Consider the following 20663-nt stretch of genomic DNA (forward strand, 5'->3'; position numbering starts at 1 on the left):
AAGAAGAGCAAAGCATGTGCAGTTAAAAGGACATAGAACGCACAAGGCACTCAAAAAGTTGAGGTTTCATTGTGTAAGATGTTTTCCCTATTTCTGGGCTGTCCAAGTTCATTCTAATATAGGGGTTCTCAAACCTCACTGAAGCGCGCCCCCTTCTGACAATAAAAATTACTACAAGACCCCAAGAGGGGGGACTGAAGCCTGAGTCCCACTGATCCAGCAACGGGAGGGGGACAGGAGAAGAAGCTGAAGCCCAAGGGTTTCAGCCTCTGGCAGGGGGCCCGTAACCTGAGTCCCAACATCAGGGCTGAAATCCTCAAGCTTCAGCCTCGGGGGATGGGACTCAGGCTTCAGCCCCGCGCCCCAGCAAGTCCAAGTCAGCCCTGGCAACCCCATTAAAATGGAGTCCTGACCCACAGTTTGAGAACCGCTGTTATAACATATTATCACTCAGTATAATGTGAAGAGCATTTACAGGCAATGTCTAGATACCAACTATAACCTAGTCAATACTGAAATGCAGGAACCACATAGGGCAAATGAAGGTACACACAGCAATACCAACTAGCCATATATAGCCCTGGATTGGAAAGATGGGACAGAGTTAGGATAGGGAGGGAAATCAGGATGATTTTTCTCTCATGAACAGTCCATTATCGGCTCATTCACAGCCCTAATGTATCATTCAGACCAACATGGGAGCTATGAAGCTTGAAACGGAAAAATTAACACCACAAGTAGTAATATAATTATAACACTTAGCTCTGTTATAGCACGTTTCATCTGTAGATCTCAAAGCACTATACAGAGGACAACAGCATCATTGCTCCCATTTTACAGATGGGGAGACTCAGGCACAGAGAGGCGATATGATTTGTCCAAGGTCATCCAGCAGGCCAGTAGCACAACCAGGTCTCCTGAGTCCCAGTCCATTAGGCAACACTGTCTCCCAATAGTCCGCCTTTCTATAGAATCTTTCATCCGGGGTTCTCCAAATGCTTTGGACATGTCTGTGAGGCAGATAAGGGCTCAGGATCATTTTCCCCAACACTGAAACACAGCCACCTCTGCAGTGGAAGAAAGCAGCAGATTATCAGCGTACAGAAGCACTACAAACAGCTTAAGACAGAAAGTGACAAAATGCTTTCTATAAACTGCAGGGGGATTTAGGGTAAGCAGAATTCGGTTGGAATTTGGTCAGGACACCAAGGTTAACAACCTACTCTTGCAAAAAGTGACACGACACCTTAAGTGACAGCAAGTGGCCTGGACTTTGATGTTAGGTCTCATTAGAAAGAAGGCACCTGCAACAGTACGGCACTCCCTATCATCAGAATGAGGAATTGCCTGGTTACTGACTCAGAGGGAAGAGTGCCACCTACTGAGGCACCAAAATCAGTTCCTGAAGCACTCACCTGGCCCAACCTTACTTAGCTAGCAAGATTCGAGGACAAAACAGCACAGCATGATATGGATGCAGGCAAAAGAAACTAAAGCACAGAAAAATCCACTAACTATTTGCTGTCAGACAGATTCTGTTTTTAATTTACAGGTGCAGGCCCTCTAATGTAAACAGGTAGCAGGAAACAAAGGGACCAACAGTGGGCAGACAGGTGCAACTTTTAAATGCCACTCACTCCCTTTCTGGCCTCCTTTGCAGTCAGACACATTCATCATCAGCGCAGGAATGTTGGACAGTGATAAATTTTGCCATCTCTGGTTTGTCAATTCAACAAAATTAGATTATTTTAATATTAATTCATTACCCAATTTAATTCCAATTAATAATCTCCATTACAAGGCCCTGTCTTGGCAGTGATGATGGGGAAAGCCTCTGCTATGCAGCAGACACAGCATGGAACAGGAAAAGGAGTGGGAAGGAATTTAGGAAACAGAAAAGGTAAAAGGATTGGCATTTACTCCAAGCCTGGGCACCGCTTCCCTTCCCTCACCTTCTCAAAGCTATTATCATTTACACTTCCGTTTTTGGGACAGCAAAATTAGAGCTCCCCAGATGGCAGCTTGACCTTGGTCCACACTCCACTGTTAGACAATCCAGATCCGAGAAGGCACCAAAAGAGAAACAAACCACCCATAAAGTTATAGCCCTTTCCAATAATGGGGCTGCCCCATTAATACTACATGGTCCTGTGTCCCATTTTTATACTGCAAGATAGAGGACAATAAGTGGGTATAGCTCATACTGTCCAAAATTCTCCTTTGCAATAGCCATCTTATCCATTTTAATAGAGACTGTTACGGCATAAATGAGAGAAAAGGACCACTGAACTCCATGGCAAGCTGCCAACCTGTGCTGCAGCCTCCAGTGGCTATGCTCAAAGAGATTTAAAGTCCAATATAACCTTGATTTTTAATAGAGTCACATTTAATGAGCTTTAGCGTCCACCATAATAATTTCCTTATTACCTCTCCAGGAATTGGAACCGTGGTCAGAGAAAACGTGCTGCATTCGAGCCCAAAGAGGAAATTTAATAATAGCTAACACATTATCATCAAAACCATCAACATCATTGTCCTTAATGTCTTTTTTGGTTGCTGTAATTATAATCCTTCAAACCTTAAGCATAATTGCAGCTCAAACAAGCTTGCTGAACATAGCAAAGATGATTGGCTAAAGGCCACCCATATTTCTCATCTCTGACAGTGACCCATTCAGCATATATGGGTACGGCTAAAGGACAAGGCTTAGCAGAATGTGACAATCAAAGTTTATATTCACCTACATGCCAAGCACTAGAACGCAAAGTTATACATGGCCCCTGTAATGGTATTCTATTCCCACTCTGAACCTTAGAGTCCAAAAATGGGGTACCAACATGAATTCCTCTAAACTTAATTACCAGCTTAGATCTGATAGGCTGCCACTGCCCAAAAATATAGTGTTTGGGGGCACTCTGGTCCCCCCCAAAAACCTTCCCTGAAGACCCCAAGACCCAAATTCCTTGAGTCTCACAACAAAGGGGAATAAACCATTTTCCCTCCCCCTCCTTTCTTCCTCCCAGATCTTTCCCACCCTGGGTACACTAGGAGATCACCGTGATTCAAACTCCTTGAATCACAACACAGAAATCAGGTTTTTTCTCCCCCTTCTCTCCCCCTTCCAGGCTTTCCCTCCCTGGGCTATCCTGGAGAGATAGACAGATTCAAGCTCCGTGAATCTAAACCACAGAGGAAATTCACCTTTCCTCCCCCCCACTCCTCCTTCCCTTCTCCCACCAATTCCCTGGTGAGTACAGACTCAGTTTCTTTGAGCCTTAACAAGGGAAAAAAATCAATTAGGTCTTTTAAAAGAAAAAAAACTTTTAATAAAAGAATTAAAAAGTAAAATTTATCTCTGTAACTCAAGATGGAATATTACAGGGTCTTTCAACTTATAGACACTAGAGAGAAGTCTCCCCCCAGCACAAATACCAACCAAAATCCGTCCAGCAAAATACACATTTGCAAATACAGAAAACCATCAAAAGACTATAACCGCCTTTCCTACCTAATACTCACTATTCTGAATATATAAGAGACTGTAGCACAGAGATTGGCAAGAAACCTGGTTGCACGTCTGGTCACTTTCAGGGCCCAGAGAGAGAACAAAGCAAAACCCACAAACACAAACAAAAGGCTTCCCTCCACCGAGATTTGAAAATATCTTGTCTCCTGATTGGTCCTCTGGTCAGGTGTTCCAGGTTCACTGTTTGTTAATCCTTTACAGGGGAAAGAGACATTAACCCTTAACTATCTGTTTATGACAGGCCCTCATTGTCTTTTTGACCCTGACCTACACAGCCGCTCTTTTCCTGTAGGAGGAGAAATCAGTCTGAGGTTTTCCTCTATCCAACTCTACCAGTGCAGTTCAGCCCTAACCTGGAGAGTTTGCCCACCTCCAAAGTTTAGAGTGCTGAACCTGCCCATTTCCTTGCAAAGGTAGATACAACAAGTGTTCCAAACAGTGATGCAAATATTCAGTTCATGACATTTTGCATGGAAACATCGGATCCCTATGGCTTCAGTAAAAATCAGCCCCTTACTGTTCACCATAAGCTCCAGTAACACCAATGACAGTCAGTGTGAACAAAGAGAGTTTCCTCAGCAAGCCATTCAGTTGCATCTTGTATACAAGCTACACTGGAAGACACATGGCAGGACTGCTCCACCACCATTTCCTGTAGGTGATGTTCTTATGATTTCATCCCCATGAAAAGAGAAAGAGGAGGATCTCTCATTCCCCACCTGGGGAAAACCTGGGCTTAATTTTTTTGGTGACATAGTCATCTATGTTTTCTAAGCATCCCTAGGACAGTGAGAAACAGGTGTAACTAGCCCTTTCAGTGCTAAGTGATGTAACAGTATCATGCATGTCTTCGAATAGCGCTCCACCTGTCTAGCCCAACATACCTGGGCACATCCCAATATTGTCATTCTTTTCAATGGCAACAAGAATACGTCACTGAAAACAAGCATGGTTGTGCAGCAAAATAAAGGCGTTAAACTGATTCCTGCATTGTTGTCGGCAGTGTCTCTATATGAGAATGATTCACACATGGTCATGAAACATGAGAAAAGGGTGCTCTTCTTTTTCTTTATGCAAACCAATAGCATGTCTGTTCCCTCTGATCACACAGTCCGTCCAGGGGTCCCTTTCAGTGCATTGCTCTTAGCTATTTTTTCTATTTTGTTTACATGAATACTTCCCTATGCACTGAGATGCACCTGGAGGCTGCAAGGATCCCTCCTGTGACTGTGATAAACAATCACTAGAGACTGCAGGCAAAAGCATATCTGACCCTGCTAGACACTGCAACTGACGGTCTCTCTTCCATACAAGTCAGCAAACAAAAGTCAGAATGACGCAGCAGAAGGCTCGGGAGAGAAGGGACACAAACGACATAGACATGACTAGCTGAAAATAAACTGAAACCCAGAGAGCTGTTTGTTTTACTGTCAGAACCAAAGAAAGAATAGAAAACAACTTAAAAATGTATCCACGATGAGCTACAGACAAACTTGGTAGCATTCTGGCACAGAGACGCCTGACGAACAGCTACAAGCAAACTGAGGGACAGGATGTGGAATAAAAATGAACAGCAAAACACAGGGGGCATATATGAGAAATATACCCCCTGCCAGAGGAAATGGTATAATTACTTTATATTATACCTCAGAAATTCATTCAGCAGTGGCAGAGCCAAACATATGACCCCACCTCTGCATTTGGGGAGCAGTGACACCCACATATAGATCTGCAGCATTAGATGCACTAGACTATGCAGAAGCATAAAGGGAGACAGGCACTACACAGCCACACTTATTATAATTTAAACAGTAACATCCAGATTTGAATTGCAGTGCAAACACTATCCCTGAGAATTCCCTCTCTCTCTGGGATCCTTACACTGGAAACTCCTTGGAGTGGGAACAGTGCTCCTTAAATGTTCGGAAAGCACCTAGCACTTAGTGGGTGCTACCATGAATAGATAAACAACTGTGCGAATGGACTGAGTCTGCACCTGTAACCTTAGTGACCTCTTAACCCTCCTTCCCCACAGAGAAGCAGTTAATGCCACACCTTACTCAGACACCTAGATTTTCTGTGTAATTATTTGTATTTATTTAGTGCCATAATCCACTGAGATGTTGGGATAAACCCAATAATGAAATACTATCATTTCAGCTAATGGAAAAATTAGCAGGCTACTTTCAGAGTACTTCAGTGCAATAACAATGAGAGCCACTTCCATTGGGGATTTCTTTAAACCAAGGCTGAGAAGGCTCACGGGTCACAAATTTCCTACACATGCAGCCTTAGAGAAAAGCACTGTCTTCTGGGCCACACACCTTAAAGAGCATCATTCCCTGCAGGCACTAACCTTCCATGCACTGCCAGCATCACAACACGTTAGCTCCCCACAGCTCTTCTGTCCATTGTGTAGATTGATTTATTTTTCTCTTCAGCTACAGCAAGGAAGTTTTGAGGGCAAGTACATGTGGGTCTGAGTTTCAATAGTTAGATCTCTTGGGTTCTAGTGTGAATCAACTCTGTCCAGTCACTTCTCAGGGCTTTAGGTGACAAGTCAGACTTTGCTAAATTTGTTACCCTGATTTACAGTTTTTGACTGTGTACGGGAGGTTGCTGAACCTCACAGCTACTGTATTATAAGGTCTCAGTCCTGTATTTGAATGGAAGAAAGACGCTGTACCTCAGCAGAGTCTGAGACTCTGTGAAGTGTACTATTTTCACGAGTAGTGAATTTCGCTGTGATTAATGGGGCACATATATACTGACAAACAATATTTGTTTTAAACCAGGTCAGAAAAGATTTCAGCCACTTATTTCTCCATAGCTGAATTATTTTGTGCTATCCACGAGACCTCCAGCAATAAGTCCAGCCATGAAAGGAGGGAGATATTTCCTTTGTGTCCTCTATCACCACTGCCCAGCCAAGGTCGCTTCATTTAGTGTGTGTGTGTGTGTGTGTGTGTGTGTGTGTGTGTGTGTGTGTGTGTGTGTGTGTGTGTGTGTGTGTGTGTGTGTGTGTGTGTGTGTGTGTGTGTGTGTGTGAGATAAATATAAGATAAGACAGACACACAGCTAGAGGCCAGCAAAGTACCTGCAACTTCTTGGGGTGACTGCAAACTTCCAACCATCTCCAGATTCCCAGGGATAGAGCCTCCTCCTTCCAGGACCCTGACAAGCTCTCTCAGCCTCTCACACTCCTCCTGAAGCTGCTGCTGCTCCTCCTTTCGCTGCTGCTTGGCCAGGCTTGCTGGATTCATGCTGAAGTGAAGCACTTTGGTTTTACTGCGGTCATAGTCACCCTGCAAAATCCAAAGATGGTATGCAAACTGTGTAACTGGCCCGAGTCCCCACACACTGCACAAGGAGGCAAAACACAGCAGTAACACACATGGGACATTGTACATTTACAGAGCACTGATGTCACAATTCCAGCAATGAAAACCAGTCAGAGAAGGGGCTGCTTTCCCTCAGTAAAAGCCTTTTAACTCAGGGGTTCTCGACCCCTCGGAGGGTCACAAGTTATGAGAGCTCAGCTGCCACTCCAACCCGATTCTCCTCCAACATGTATAACAGTGTTAGATTTTTTTTTAAGTGTTTTAATTTATAAGCGGGGGAGTCACACTCAGAGATGTGCTGTGTGAAAGGGGTCACCTGTACAAAAGTTTGAGAACCAATGTTTTGATTGAACAGAACTTGCTCCTGGATGACACCTTCCTTGTTAGGTTTAACTCCAGAAATGAAGTTTTATGGTTGCATTTGAAATCCCCTGATGGCAGGAGTTGATAATGAAGCCTTAAACTACAGCAGGACACACAGTGCCAGCCTAATTTATTAGTACAAGTCTGATGTCCACAGGAGTCCAGTGCTGGAGTCCTTAGTGAGTTGTACCAGTCTGTCCCAAGCAAGTAGAGACATTTCATTTTACACTTTTCTTGAAGGTGAATTAGATTTACAGCAGCTTAACCAGCGAGCCAAATCCTAAAATAATGGATTAATATCCCTTCAAAGTGAGAGGGCAACACTGATATTATACTTGTGGTTTCAAAGACATGATCTTCACCTGGACTGCAAAAAGCAGTGAGCAAAACCTCTGCTCACCCTGGCTCTCACTGCATCCTGCTTAGCTGAAGTCCAGAAATGTGGACTGCATAAAAAGGTGTTTAACATGATAATATTTTACACTTCCATGACATCTGAGTTTCAAAAGTGAATTTGCAAACAATAATTAATCTCAACCCAAGTGTATGGTAAGTATTATCCCAACCTCATTTTTTACTTAGCACTAAAAATGCGCTAGATGTTTAAACAGTTTACAGACAGGCAAACTGAGGAACAGGGAGGCTAAAGGACTTGAGCACTATCATACAACAGCTCACTGGCTAAGCCAGGCAGAGAACCCGGGAGTCTTGACTCTCAGGAACTTTTTCTCTCCACTAGAAACATTCCCTACAGATACTGCGATGCTTGCTATAGAGTCTGTTCCAGATTTCGCTTGACACTGTTGTGTTGTAGGCTCATCTGGTAAAACAACAGGAACTAAAGTGGCCAATGTCTGCATTTCTGAAAAGTAAAAACTCTTCTTCTTTGGCCATGTTAATCAAAAAGGCTGTTCAACCTACTAATCTTGTTGACCATTGACCCTGACCTGATATTGGAGGATTTATAATTTTGGGTAAAATAATATGGAAGTTATCAACGCTGCAACAAACATGTACATAAACCAGAATATATATATTAACAATAGGCTGGGCAATAGGTCTTAAGCATTAAATGTTGAGGGATTAGAGTGAGCCCTACTGAAGTTGGCAGTTGGTATAAGATAGCATGAGTATTATGAGCTTGACCAAAGGTTATGGAATTATATATGTTTGACCTAAGTTTATAAAATCTTACACTATGTCTCTTGTGATAGTTTAGTAATGCATTTGGTGATAAATAAGTAAAACACAAACAAAGAGGTAGCATCTTAGAGGCTTTTTGTAGTAAGAGCTAATTGTATTGATGTACCTAAATTATTGCAAAAGGGATTGACGCAAATAGTTGGGTTAATTGTCGGAAATGTAATTATGGACGACCAGAACCCTAAAATTGGTCTCCTAGAATACCAATATGAATAAAAGGATGATACTTGACTTGATTCAATATGGTCCTGGATGTATGTGAGTGGAATAGGGAAAGGTGTATAAAAGGTTGTCAAACCTATCCTGTGGCGGGACACTGGGATGACGCCATGGGATAATCATGTAGGAAGTCTGGCTCCACACGCCATCCTGTGGGGGATCTCTACTTACTTTTTTCTTCCATTTTTGTTTCTGATGGTTTCCACAAGGTTTAAATATGCCCAGTGTAAGACTCTAAGTCTGAACAATGTAAGGAACCACTTTACTGTACTTATCTTAATTTTAGGCTTATGTACATTGATTTTTCTATAAATTCAATTACATTGATCTGTATTAACTGAAGATTCTAAAGGTTGTGTGTGATATCCACCAATTTCATCTTATTAACTAACTCTACAACCTGTTGCCTGACATTTTCCTGACACTACTTACCCGCTAGAATTCACACTACATGCTTGATCTCACAGTCAGTAAGGGAAAAAAACAGCAAATAAAAGACAAATTTTCCCCTCTTTCTTGTTAGAGCAAAGTGTCAGTGAGGGAAACAGGACTTTAAGGGTTAAATATCTTACAGTTGTTTTAGTGCTCTCTAGTGGCTCTTACTGTTATTCGGCTTCCCTGTTTTAGTAATATTCCCATGGAAAACAGGTTGGTGACAGGGACTCTGCAGACAAAGTAAAAGGGTATATAAGTGCCACGTTCTGAACATCCATCCCAGGCAGGCCTGGTGTTCTGGAGCTCTTGGCAGGTATGCGCCTCACTCTCTGAAGCTCCTTCCCCGCAGGAAAAGGACAAGCAGCTCAAAGCACTTTACTCCCTGGCTCTGCTTTCCCTCTAGGAATTAGTTGCAACTTCCCTATTCAGGGTCGGCTCTAGGATTTTTGCCGCCCCAAGCAAAAAAAATTTTGTCCGCCCCTCCCCCCATTTTCCGTGCCCCTCTGCCCCAGGCCCCACCCCAACTCCACCCCTTCTGAACATCCTCCCCAAGTCCCTAGCCCCGCCTCCTCCCCCGGGCATGCCGCATTCCCCCTACCCATTGCTTCCTGGGGGCCCCCCGCAACCTCCCGCCCTAGCTCACCTCTGCTCCACCTGTTCCCCCGGGGGCGCCACCACTCTGCTTCCTCCCCCCCCCCAGGCGAGCAGATGGAGCGGAGGTGAGCTAGGGTGGTGGGGCACAGGAAGTAACAGGGGATAGAGGAACCACTCCCTGCTCCAGCTCACCTCTGCTGCCTCCCCTGAGCACCCTGCTGCTTGGCTTCTCCTCTCTCCCAGACTTGCTGCGCGAAATAGCTGTTTCACGTGCAGCAAGCCTGGGAGGGAGAGGGAGAAGTGGAGCATTGGTGGCGCGCTCAGGGGAGCAGGCGGAGGTGAGCTGGGGCACTTTTTCCCCATGCCCCAGAGTCAGCACCTATGATGGCCGGTGCCCGAATGCCGCCCCTAGAAATGTGCCGCCCCAAGCACCTGCTTGTTTTGCAGGTGCCTGGAGCTGGCCCTGTCCCTATTGAACATTGGTTGCTAGCTTTTGTCCCGGAAGGGAAGGAGGGGGAGAGTATCTGTGTAAGTGGGTATGTATGACACAGGGGTGTTTGTGAGGGAAGGCGAGCCTGCTTGGGATTGGGTGTGAGCGGTATGCATGTGTGTGGGCGTACACTGTCGCTGGCAGGCAGCTAGCCGGAATGCTGCTGTACTCTGAGCCCAGTAGTGCCCTACAGCTCCTCAGTGGCCCCCTGCTGGCTGTCTGATCTCTAACGAACATGTACTCATCTCCCAGCACCACTCCCTGCAGCTGCCTCCTAAAGAGGATGAGAGGCAGCCAGGGCTGAGAACTGGCTAGGAAGCCTGTGATCATGTAGACAAAGAGTAAAGATTCTTCAGAATTCGGGGGAGGAACAGACTGAGGAGCAAAAGTTTTTGAACAGATCAAAGTTGAGGAGAATCATAGAATATCAGGGTTGGAAGGGACCTCAGGAGGTCATCTAGTCCAACCTCTTGCTCAAAGCAGGACCAATTCCCAGACAGATTTTTGCCCCAGATCCCTAAATGGCCCCCTCAAGGACTGAACTCACAACCTGGATTTAGCAGGCCAATGCTCAAACCACTGAGCTATCCCTCCCCACTGGGGCACACATTGCTGAGGATTAGGCTATTCCCTGCCATCCCTCACCATTGAAGAAGAAAATAGCCTTACAAACTCTACACCATGTGGCCATGACCCTCCAGGAGCTGGAATCTCAGACATTTCCCGCCCCCAGCCCCCGCTCAGTTTATCAGGCAAGTTGTCCCTGGCAAACATACCACACATCAGCATCTATGAATGTGGATTGTTCCCTGAGGCAGCGACCTACCTAAGATCATTTGAACACAGGACTCTCCTTCCCCTCCCCTATTACACAGGCAGGCTAACTGGCAGGTCCTGATTCAAGGAGTTTTCTCCCCAGTCTTTGCCCTCACTTTGCTTTCCAGGGAAGGCAAGAGGTTCAAAATCACAATTAACCGCACTGGTTGCCTGATGAGAGGACGCTGGTATTCCCAGACACACTCATCCCATAAAAATGTTTACAAGATCCAAGGTGTGGCTCCCACTCTCTTCAACTAGGATGTTATGCTGCATCCACCACTGCAGGATCTGAGCACCTTAACCTAGCTCCTCTCACACAATCATGTGCTGGATACTAAACTGAAAAAAAACAGACAATACTGGAGATTACTGACACTTTCCCTGCTGAGACCACTTTGAACTGCTAGGCACTAGTTTGTTTACTCCAATTTCTTTCTGTGTAATACAGTCTAGCTTTTCTAAGGCATTGCCACAAAACTTCTCTACCAGCCCGGTACATTCCCTCTCGTTACCCTTGCCAGAACATATTCTTAAATCAGCACTGGAATGCAATCTCAGTCCTAGGGGCTCACCAGCTCTCCTAACATAGTTGGTGAATTCATTAATCTGACATTACACTTCATTTACAGATAGGCACCCATTTAAAAACCTGCTGTGGTATGAAGACAGTATCTTATGGTCATGATAGAATCAATCAGTTTAAATTTCTGGGAAAGATCACTATCATATTTGCTCTGTTCCTTCCAGCATCAGGATAGGGACAATGGCTTCCTCTTTATTCTACACAGTGCAGATCACTATTTTCCCCTAGGGCTAAAATGTTATTATATATGTTTTCTATAGCGGTAGCATCTAGAGGCACCAAGTGAGATGGGGTCCCATTGTGCTAGGAGCTGTACAGACTGCCTGTTCCCCAAATAGTTTATAATCTAAATAGACGAGATGACTAAGGGTGGGAGGGGAAAGAGGTACAGACAGATGAGTTATCTTGTCCAAGATCAAACAGCAGGGCAGTGACAGAGCTGGAAACAGACCCAGGTCTTCCAAATCCTAGTCCTCTTCCTGGCCACTGGACCACACTGCCTCTCATACAAAATATAATAATGTAAAGCACTCAGTAGAAGCTCATTTGGGAAATCTAGAATTTATTTACAATACCAGGGGTTTCAGACAAAGGGGGAAACCTTTCAATACAAATTTTGCATAGTAGGGGACATCATAACTTCAGATAACAGGGGTTCAGTGGTGTGTATACATTAATATTAGACCGCAAAATTGGTACCATGACTCCTTTCACATGAAACTTTCCTCTAAATTTCAGAAGGCCAGAAGTGTTCTGGATTGGCGTTAGGCACGGACATGGTAGGCAGCGGCTAAGGATACTGGACTGCAAAGGAGCATCCAAATCCCAGCACCATCTGAAGGGAAAATGGAGCCTGGAACTCCATGCTGGTCAGGAGCAAGGGCCTGGAAAAAGATAAGCAACATACTGGAATCCCAGCAGCTTGACAGGACATGATTTACTGGTTTTTCCCCCTGCAATATACTATCAAATATTGCTGACCCTGTTTTTCATTCTTTTGACTTTGAACTAGGGGACAAAAAATGTTGGAGGGTTGCACGTAGGGCAAACCACACCTAATCTTAAGCCACGGGGAGAGGAGAAACAGTGGACTCTCAAGAAGAGATATAGAAGATGTACAATACACAGGATTCTTTGAACAAGAGATGGGAATCCTGAGCAACTCAGGAGCCATCTGTTGTGGATGTTGCTTCTGTACTGAACCAAAGCAGAGTAAGAGGCATCTTTTTATTACATGTTTCAGTTTGATGTAAAACGTGCTCTGTGCTCTCCAGAGAACTGTGAAAAGCTTGTTCAGAGTTTGGATTGCTGGGATTAATGTGCAAAAGCAACTGGCTCTTCCCAGGCTCAGAGCATTTCTTATAGGGAAATGTGAGACTTGTTTTTGAAGAGAGACCCTACGTGAGGCCTGCAGACAATCTTCTTGTTGGAAGAACAGAAAAACATAATAAGGATTCCTCAGTCCATCTGGCATTTGTGCAGGTAGAAGGTCTGTTCTCCTCAATAGCACATTATTTTGTGACTCAAACTGGGAAGATGTACTGAACATTTTGCTAATAAGTGCAATAAACTTGGTGAAGGGTACAATGCACTTAGTGCTAGGATCCCCAGCAGGCCACATTTCTTCTCTCTCAGTTCCCTTCAGTGCCCTTGAAATTTGAGAAGTGTAGAGATGAGAAAGTAACTTAAAGAATTAGACATAATAATGACCTTCACTAGATCTTCCTTCATGGAATAATGTTGAACAGGTAATTCAGATGTGACAGAAAAGTGCAAAGACTGTCAGTTTGGAGTGAAGTGATAAATGACTTGATTGATTGCCACCAGGTGTGGCTGACACTTGAGCAGTACCATGAATTATTCATTCTTGGAAAGTAAGATGCTAACTAGTTGATTTGGTGCTTGAGGCAGCAAAACCACATCTGTGCAAAAATGGATCTATATCTTTTGCCCATTTCTACAAATGGCTCAGCTCTGGTAGCCTCAATGATGCTCAGACCTCTCCATAGAGATGAGCTGATGCTTCTTAAGTTCATATGTTCCACGACTCATAACACGTTGTTTTGATGTGCTGCCTTTAGTTTTCTAAACAGGCCTGCCTGGGAATTTAGTTGAGGGAAAGAGTGTACTCCCACAGAAGTCTTCCCACTGAATGCTGAGCAACTACAATCACCTTACCATCTCTGTCCCACACAGACATTTTAAGCAACAGTCATGGAAAGACCAGTGACAGGTTCTATCTTCTGAAATGTCATAGGGACACAAAAGCATGGGTGAGCTACTCAGTGAGGTTCTGACTTGCAATAATGGAAAACCTTAGCTTTACAAGTCCATTGATGAACTAATGACTGAGGGCAAGAATCCTTAAAATCTAATTAAAAAATAGACATCTCTTCTATAGAGTGTGGATGAGAGAGAACTCCCAGTGATGCCATCTTGAACGTGTTTATACTTGAAGATGGTTCTGGCATTTCAGTAAGAGTGTTTGGAAGCTACATACTCATGACTCAGATAAGCCCTTCTCCTAAAGCCATAAAAGCTTCTCTCAAGATGATATCTACTCACAAATTATTGAGAGAGGTGTATGGGCATGAACGAAGCACTTAAAAGGATGTGACATTTTTATATCAAACCCTGAATGCCCAGCACATGCATTTAATCTTACAAGTATGCTGCAGATATTCAGAGTTCCTGAGAAGAGACGTCTGGGAGCAAAGGAAGTGGTCTCAACTACCTCAAATTAGTCGGTCTGTTATTCATTAATGAAACAAATGCAGAAGACTCAGACACTTCATCAAGTTTTTAACATTTTTAACAACTGAGTTTACACTGCCATGTATTGCAACTATGTTCCATTGCCTTGGAGAGAAAACAAGTCAACACGCACAGATTAATCTGATATGCACTTATCACAAGTGGCACAATGTATTGAACATATTGGTTATATCCTTAATGTCAGTAAAATTTAAAAAATTAGATTTTCTGGTGCAACATATGGACAGCAGAGTTTAATCTTTTCTACCTTGCACTGGAGCATATGGCAATATTCCCAACTGAGAAAGATCATAAGCTTTTCAGAAAGGGATTGTTAATGCCATTGTGTGGACAGTTCCTAGGACATTGTGGATGATACCGGAATACAAACAACACCACACAACATTCCTTCTCAACTGAAGAGCCTGTTCATACATTGAGTTCTTAACAGAGAAATCCATATGGCTTCTGGAATTAGATATGTATTCAATCTATGGACCGTGTCAAAGGAACTTAAGCAGGAATCAAGAGAATCTAATGTTGCTTAGTAAATTATATCAACTTGATAGGAAAGATGGTTTAATGCCCCCTTGGCAGAAAATCCCAAATGACCTCTGCACTCATTTGCAGGGGACGATGGTTGGGAAAACTACTTCTAAATGGAGAGCTAAAAGGCAAGACAAAGCTTGGATGGTCTTTCAAGAGGGGAGGAGTGAAAAAGTTCCTGAACACCCTGCTCTGCATATGGTCTTTTCTTCTTCTCAGCACTCTCATGCTTACATCTGGAGGCTTCATTTCCATTTTTGTAGATTATCCCACATTCTTGCATTGAGTCGAGTCAGCCTGGCTGTGTGGGTGAGCAGTTTTGCCTGTAAATGGCTTTCTCTAACCTTTTGTATGAATATTTGGTCTCCACTTGTGGTTACTCTGGCAGTGTCTCTGTTTAGTTCTCAGCTGCAAGGGCACAAAGAAGCCTGTTCGCTCACTTTATATTAGCAGATGACAGTCACAAAATAAAGTGTTATCCCATTCCACAAAACACCATTTTCAAGTAATTTCAGTTTCTTACTCGTTTCACTGCTCAAGCTTGTTAAAAGTGATCAGAGCAAAATCCAAACTAAACCATATCCATGAATTCCCTCCAGACCCAAAGTACATAAGCACAAAACACTGACCAAACCCCTGCTTCCTCTGCTGCAGAAGATAACCACACTAAGAGATCTTTAAAGCCCTCAGAACAGGAACAGTATTCACAGAGATGGATTGCAAAGATGAGACAAAGGAAACTAACCAATCACGAACACACACCACCTGCTCCCTGCTGCTCTGCCAGAAGCGCACACGCTTGGAATAGAAAGAGCTGAGAAAAGAAGGCTCCTGGGATGTCGAGAAAGGATATGCTTGTTCAAGTCATATTTCACACATGTTCTTCCCTCTTCTCCAAATCCCACTCCCTATCACCCTGAGGTGACCATCCTCTACAGGGGTCACAACACTGGAAACTGGCAGCAGAATCAGTTGTCTTTCACTCCTTCCTCTCCCCTTGTCCAGAGTGTGTTAAAATCCTATTGCTCCCCACTCCACAACATTGAGATCCAGCCTTTTATTTCTGTCCAGACAATATAAACTCTTGACCACTCTTCCCGCCTCTCTTGATTACTGTATCCTCCTCCTCACTGGCCTCCCAGCACCCACATCACCCCCCTCCAGTCCTTAAAAACCACAGCTGCTAAGATGTTCTTTGTACCTTGTTGATCTGACTTGTGTGTCTCACTCCTCCTCCAAGTCCCCTCAGTGCTCTTCTCCAGCACATCAGGTTTAAGAGTTTTGACCTCACATTCATGGACTTACCTAACTCTTCCCTGCTTACTTATCCAACCACGTCTTTCCCTCACAGATGCCACCCTTGACCCTTGTTCATCCGCTTCTTCCACAGCCATTTCTGTCCTCTGCACCTTCACTTTCCTGAGTTGATCTGCAAGGCCACACTACAGTCTCCTCATTGAAATTCTTCCCGAGACGCTCTCGTACTGCAGTGCCTACAGCAAATTAGCAACTAGGCAAAGAGGCAGTTGGAGCTAGATGTATCATAAACAGCACCCCCACCCCCTCTTCGCACTGTGACTATCATCTCTCTAACCGCAGACTAGATCTTCCTATGTGGTTGTACAACATGTAGCACATTTTGAGCACTGCTGTAATGTTCATGATGCATTAAATTTTACCAGCTATGCTGAAGCCCTTCAGATGCCATTTTAAATAGAGGTGTTTCTTTTGTACCCAGCACCAAACTGGATATGATCTTTGTAAACCCCTCACGGGAAGGGCTCTGAATGTGGAACGCAGTCTAACAATCACATGGCAAGAGGATTCAGAGTGGGGATGGTTGGGTAAAAGAAAGAAAAGAAAATCACATACTGCTTAGGCTCACTAGGTTGTGGTCTAATGCCTGGAACTCATGAAGCTCTGAACTCAGGATTTGTCTACACTTACAGCATGGCAGTGAAGTGCAGTGGAAGTCCTGAATTGTTTCAGTATCTTTCAATGGTCTTTCATTCCCTTTAAGTCACACTTATACTAAGAAACTAACCCTCTGCTGACAGTGGTTGTCAGCAATAGGTTCTCTGAACTAGTGTTGGAAAGGGCTTAACTTCTAGTGTAGAAAAGACTAAACTTTTTTCAACATTGCGGAAAATGCAACAGACTCTGAATAGTTTGGAGGACCCACATCTGACAACCTCTGTCAGCAATGAGTATTTTCCTTTTGAGCTTTACAGAAAACATTCACTCCATATGAACAGGTTCCATGGAGCTAATCTTTAATAAGGAAGCCACTCTCACCACCCAGACAGGTAATCTTTTTGTTGCAGCCACTTTCTGTGGTCAGTGAAGCACCACTAATCTTGCTTTTCCAAGCAGGAAGACATGATCTTACATAGCCACTATCCTCCCCCACCCCCCCCACCCCCCCACACACACTCCTAATGAGGAGATAAACTGCCCTTATAATAAATTGTTTTGTCTGGGGAAGTCAGGAGGGCGGTTCCAAACACCTCATTATTGTAAGAGTGTACAAACACACACACACAAGACATATACACAATTTAACCATGTAGCTATCTACAGTGTTTACTAGCATTGTTCACTAGAGTTTCACTTAACTGTGTTGAAGATATAGATGCCTCTTTGGTCTGCTCTTTTCTTCCCAGAACGAGGGAACTGTGAATCTCCATTCCAAATATAGACCAGAAGCTTCTACCACTTCCATCTTCTCAATGGAAATGGATGCTGCTGCATTTTCCTGCCCCCCGAAGAATCTCTTTTTCTCCATTTCTGTAGGTTACGTCCTTCATTTAAACACTCTTTAAGAACCCTCAGCTAAATGAACCTCTCCCCTCTTCCTGGAGGAAGGGAATCAGGTGCCTCTTTTGTTCTTCCTTCCCCCTGGAGGGAAGGAAGTGCCACTTGTTCCATGCCTTCTTGCTCCAGTCTCCTGAGAGCAACAGGCTCTGTTCCTCACACAGAAGAGAGATACTTCATCCTTTTATTTTTTGAACACTAACGTTTCTGAAGACTTGGGATTAACAAACACTGGAAAGGTCCCAACCAGTGAGAACAGGGCTGTCACACAGCAGCTTGCTGTGCACACAAAGAAATCCTTGACTGAAAGAGTCAGCAATGCAAGGAGAATTAAAAAGCACAGTTAAATAACCCCAAATCCTCATGCATATTTATAAAATACATGGCATCAAAACTAAATCAATACTCCTCCTTACTAGCTATGTATAGCATGAGAAAGTAAGAGCTGGTAACTTACTGTTGCTTTACCTGTCATCTTGATGAGACTCTGGAAAACCTCAGCACATGAGAAAAATCCTGGGTGGCTACAAAGGGAATTTCAACTGTAACGTACCAGGATGTAAAAAGTGAGAATGGAAGGGAAAAGAGAGTGAGAAAAGAAGTATGTTGGGTTATATTATGCAGTCAGAACAAGGATGACAAAATGGACCTTGCCTACATGGGAAAGTTTTACCAGCTAAACCAATATAACTATATCAATATAAACCAGGGTTATACTTATTCTGCTGCAAGTGTTTGGTTTACCTTAAACCTCACTACCCAAGTGATAAACTAAACCAAAGAATCCCACTCTCCTACCACAATAAGAGTGTCCACACGAGGGTTGTATCGATATAAATTAAGTCCGGTTACATTCACATCTTAGCTTATACTGAAAATAATCTTCCATGTAGACAAAGCTGGGTACCAGGGTTAGCACCTTGCCTCCCACAAGTGCCTCCTTTCTCTGGCGGATATGCCTGTGATCACCGCCTTTTTTTGGGGTGGCATTCAGTCTTGCGGGTGATCCCTTTGGTTGGTTGAGTGTTAGCTTTCTTTCGGTTTTTGGTCTTATAACAGGGTGGCATCTGCCTCTAGTGAGTGCCCCTTGGCCGATGGTTCTCTCAGTGGGTTTTTGGCAACTCAGCCGTCTGGCTGAGCAGCACCAACTGTCCCCCCTTCTGGGCTACACAGTCCAAGTTCTTATCATGGACTTGGTATGGGGCTGTACCTCTAAGGCTTCTCCCAGAGGCACTGCCTTCTTCAACCACCCAGCCAGAGCCCAGCTCAGTACCCGCAGCTAGTGGCGTTTCAACAGGCCTCCCTGGGCTCAGTCTTCAACCAGACCAGTAGGGCCCATCTCGGTACCCTCGCTGGCCTGGCCAGGTTCTATACTCAGTCCCTCTGGGCTTCAGCCTTCCCAAAGTGATATTCCGCTGGTCCTGCTGCTCTTCTTGCCAGCCAGGCATCCAGTCTTCAGCAGCTTTCCCTGCACTTCAGTCCTGTTTTCAGTGAGCTGTCCATGGTACTGCTGCTCTTCCAGTCACCAGGTCTTCACTCCTTGAGCTTCACACAGCAACTGAACTTCTCTGCTCTGCTGTTTGTCTTAGAAAAGGCCCTTCTGGCCCCAGATTGGCTGCTCCATCAGCCCCTCTGATTGGCCGCTCTTCTGCACCCACTCTAGGCTGCCTGGAGGACTTCCCTCTGCTCTATTCTGGGGCAGGGTGACACAGGGCCATGAGATCTCCAGATCTAGTTCATTCTTCCACAAGGCCTTAGCTACCTATCCACCTTTCCAATGAGTAACTGTATTGTATTCACCTAGACCCGGGGGGTGGGGGGATGGGGGAGGGGGAAACGGCAGGACTGAAAACATGCACAAAGGTCTTATGAAAAGAAATACAACACACACATTATGTGATTCACTGTGTAAGCATATTTATTCCTTGAACATAAAAAGGCACACATTATCCAAAATGAAAAGTTTAAGTAAAACACAAAAATACAACAACAGAGTCCCCAATTTACTAACTAACTAGAGTTACTACTTCTCCAGTACCTGTTCTTAGATCTCAATACATCTTTAACAACATATCTGATTGTTCAGCACCTAGCATATTACAAAGTTTAGACCAAATGAACCTGAATATGCTCAAAAACATGCTTGACAGATGCAAAGTTGTGTGGACAAGACTGCAATTTTTTTTTAAATGACAAAATTCTCACTCCCAACTGTCCTGTCCTCCATGATTTTACTTCCACAATTTTCCACTGTGTTGCATGCAGTGAATAGTGAAACAATTATCTTCACCAATATAGATTTGTAGTAGGTCTATTATTTTCAGTGTTAGAAACAAACAACTGAATTCAGGATTATATTCAATAGCCATGTTTTTAAACTTCTATTTTTTTCTGGGATCAATCCATGACTTTCATATTTTGGATCAGTCACATTGGCAAATTAAAGGAAAGGTTCCATAGTTTCTCTGAATCATTTTTTCCATTTTGTCTTTGGGTAATTTCGGTTTTGTTGTTAATTACCCTGAATTAAGCCAGGCTTCCAGTGAGTCCATGAAAGTAGTGTCAATATGTAATCTATCACATCCTTCCTTGTTCAAAATACAGTGCCTCTCTGAAAAACTCCTTGTTGTATAAAATGCAGGCTATGATTTCATCAAGTTTTCTGTTTAGTCTAAAGTTCACCTTACTTATGCAAATACACAATGTTCCTGGTGCTCTAGTAGGAAACTGGGGCATCACTGGAACAGAATGGCACTGTTCTGATGGATGTCAGTTGCATATGATACTGTCTGGCATACGGGCTTAATGCTACTATTCATTGTAAGCTCATGGTGTGATTCATTACAGAAATGATGACGAATCGGAGCTTTATCTTGAAAGCTGGAGACAAATCAGCCAGCTTAGGAGTCTCTGTAACTAACTTCAACAAAGATCTATTCCAGCTTCAACCCTTTTAAACATATATACTTATGACCT

General features: G+C 43.8%; 1 protein-coding gene across 3 annotated transcripts in view; it reads right to left on the bottom strand.

Annotated features, from left to right (window-relative positions):
* The window catches only part of MAD1L1 (mitotic arrest deficient 1 like 1), a 558561-nt gene that overhangs the window by 166771 nt on the left and 371127 nt on the right, over positions 1-20663 (bottom strand). For 2 of the 3 annotated variants that reach the window (XM_030577083.1, XM_030577082.1), the window contains exon 16: positions 6624-6831. In XM_030577083.1, coding sequence (XP_030432943.1) covers positions 6624-6831 — 208 coding nt within the window. Of the gene's footprint in view, positions 1-311; positions 1068-6623; positions 6832-20663 lie in introns of those variants that run through there. The other variant, XM_030577084.1, reaches the window with a different exon arrangement.

Source organism: Gopherus evgoodei, chromosome 10, assembly GCF_007399415.2.
Source record: "Gopherus evgoodei ecotype Sinaloan lineage chromosome 10, rGopEvg1_v1.p, whole genome shotgun sequence".
NCBI lineage: Eukaryota > Metazoa > Chordata > Testudines > Testudinidae > Gopherus > Gopherus evgoodei.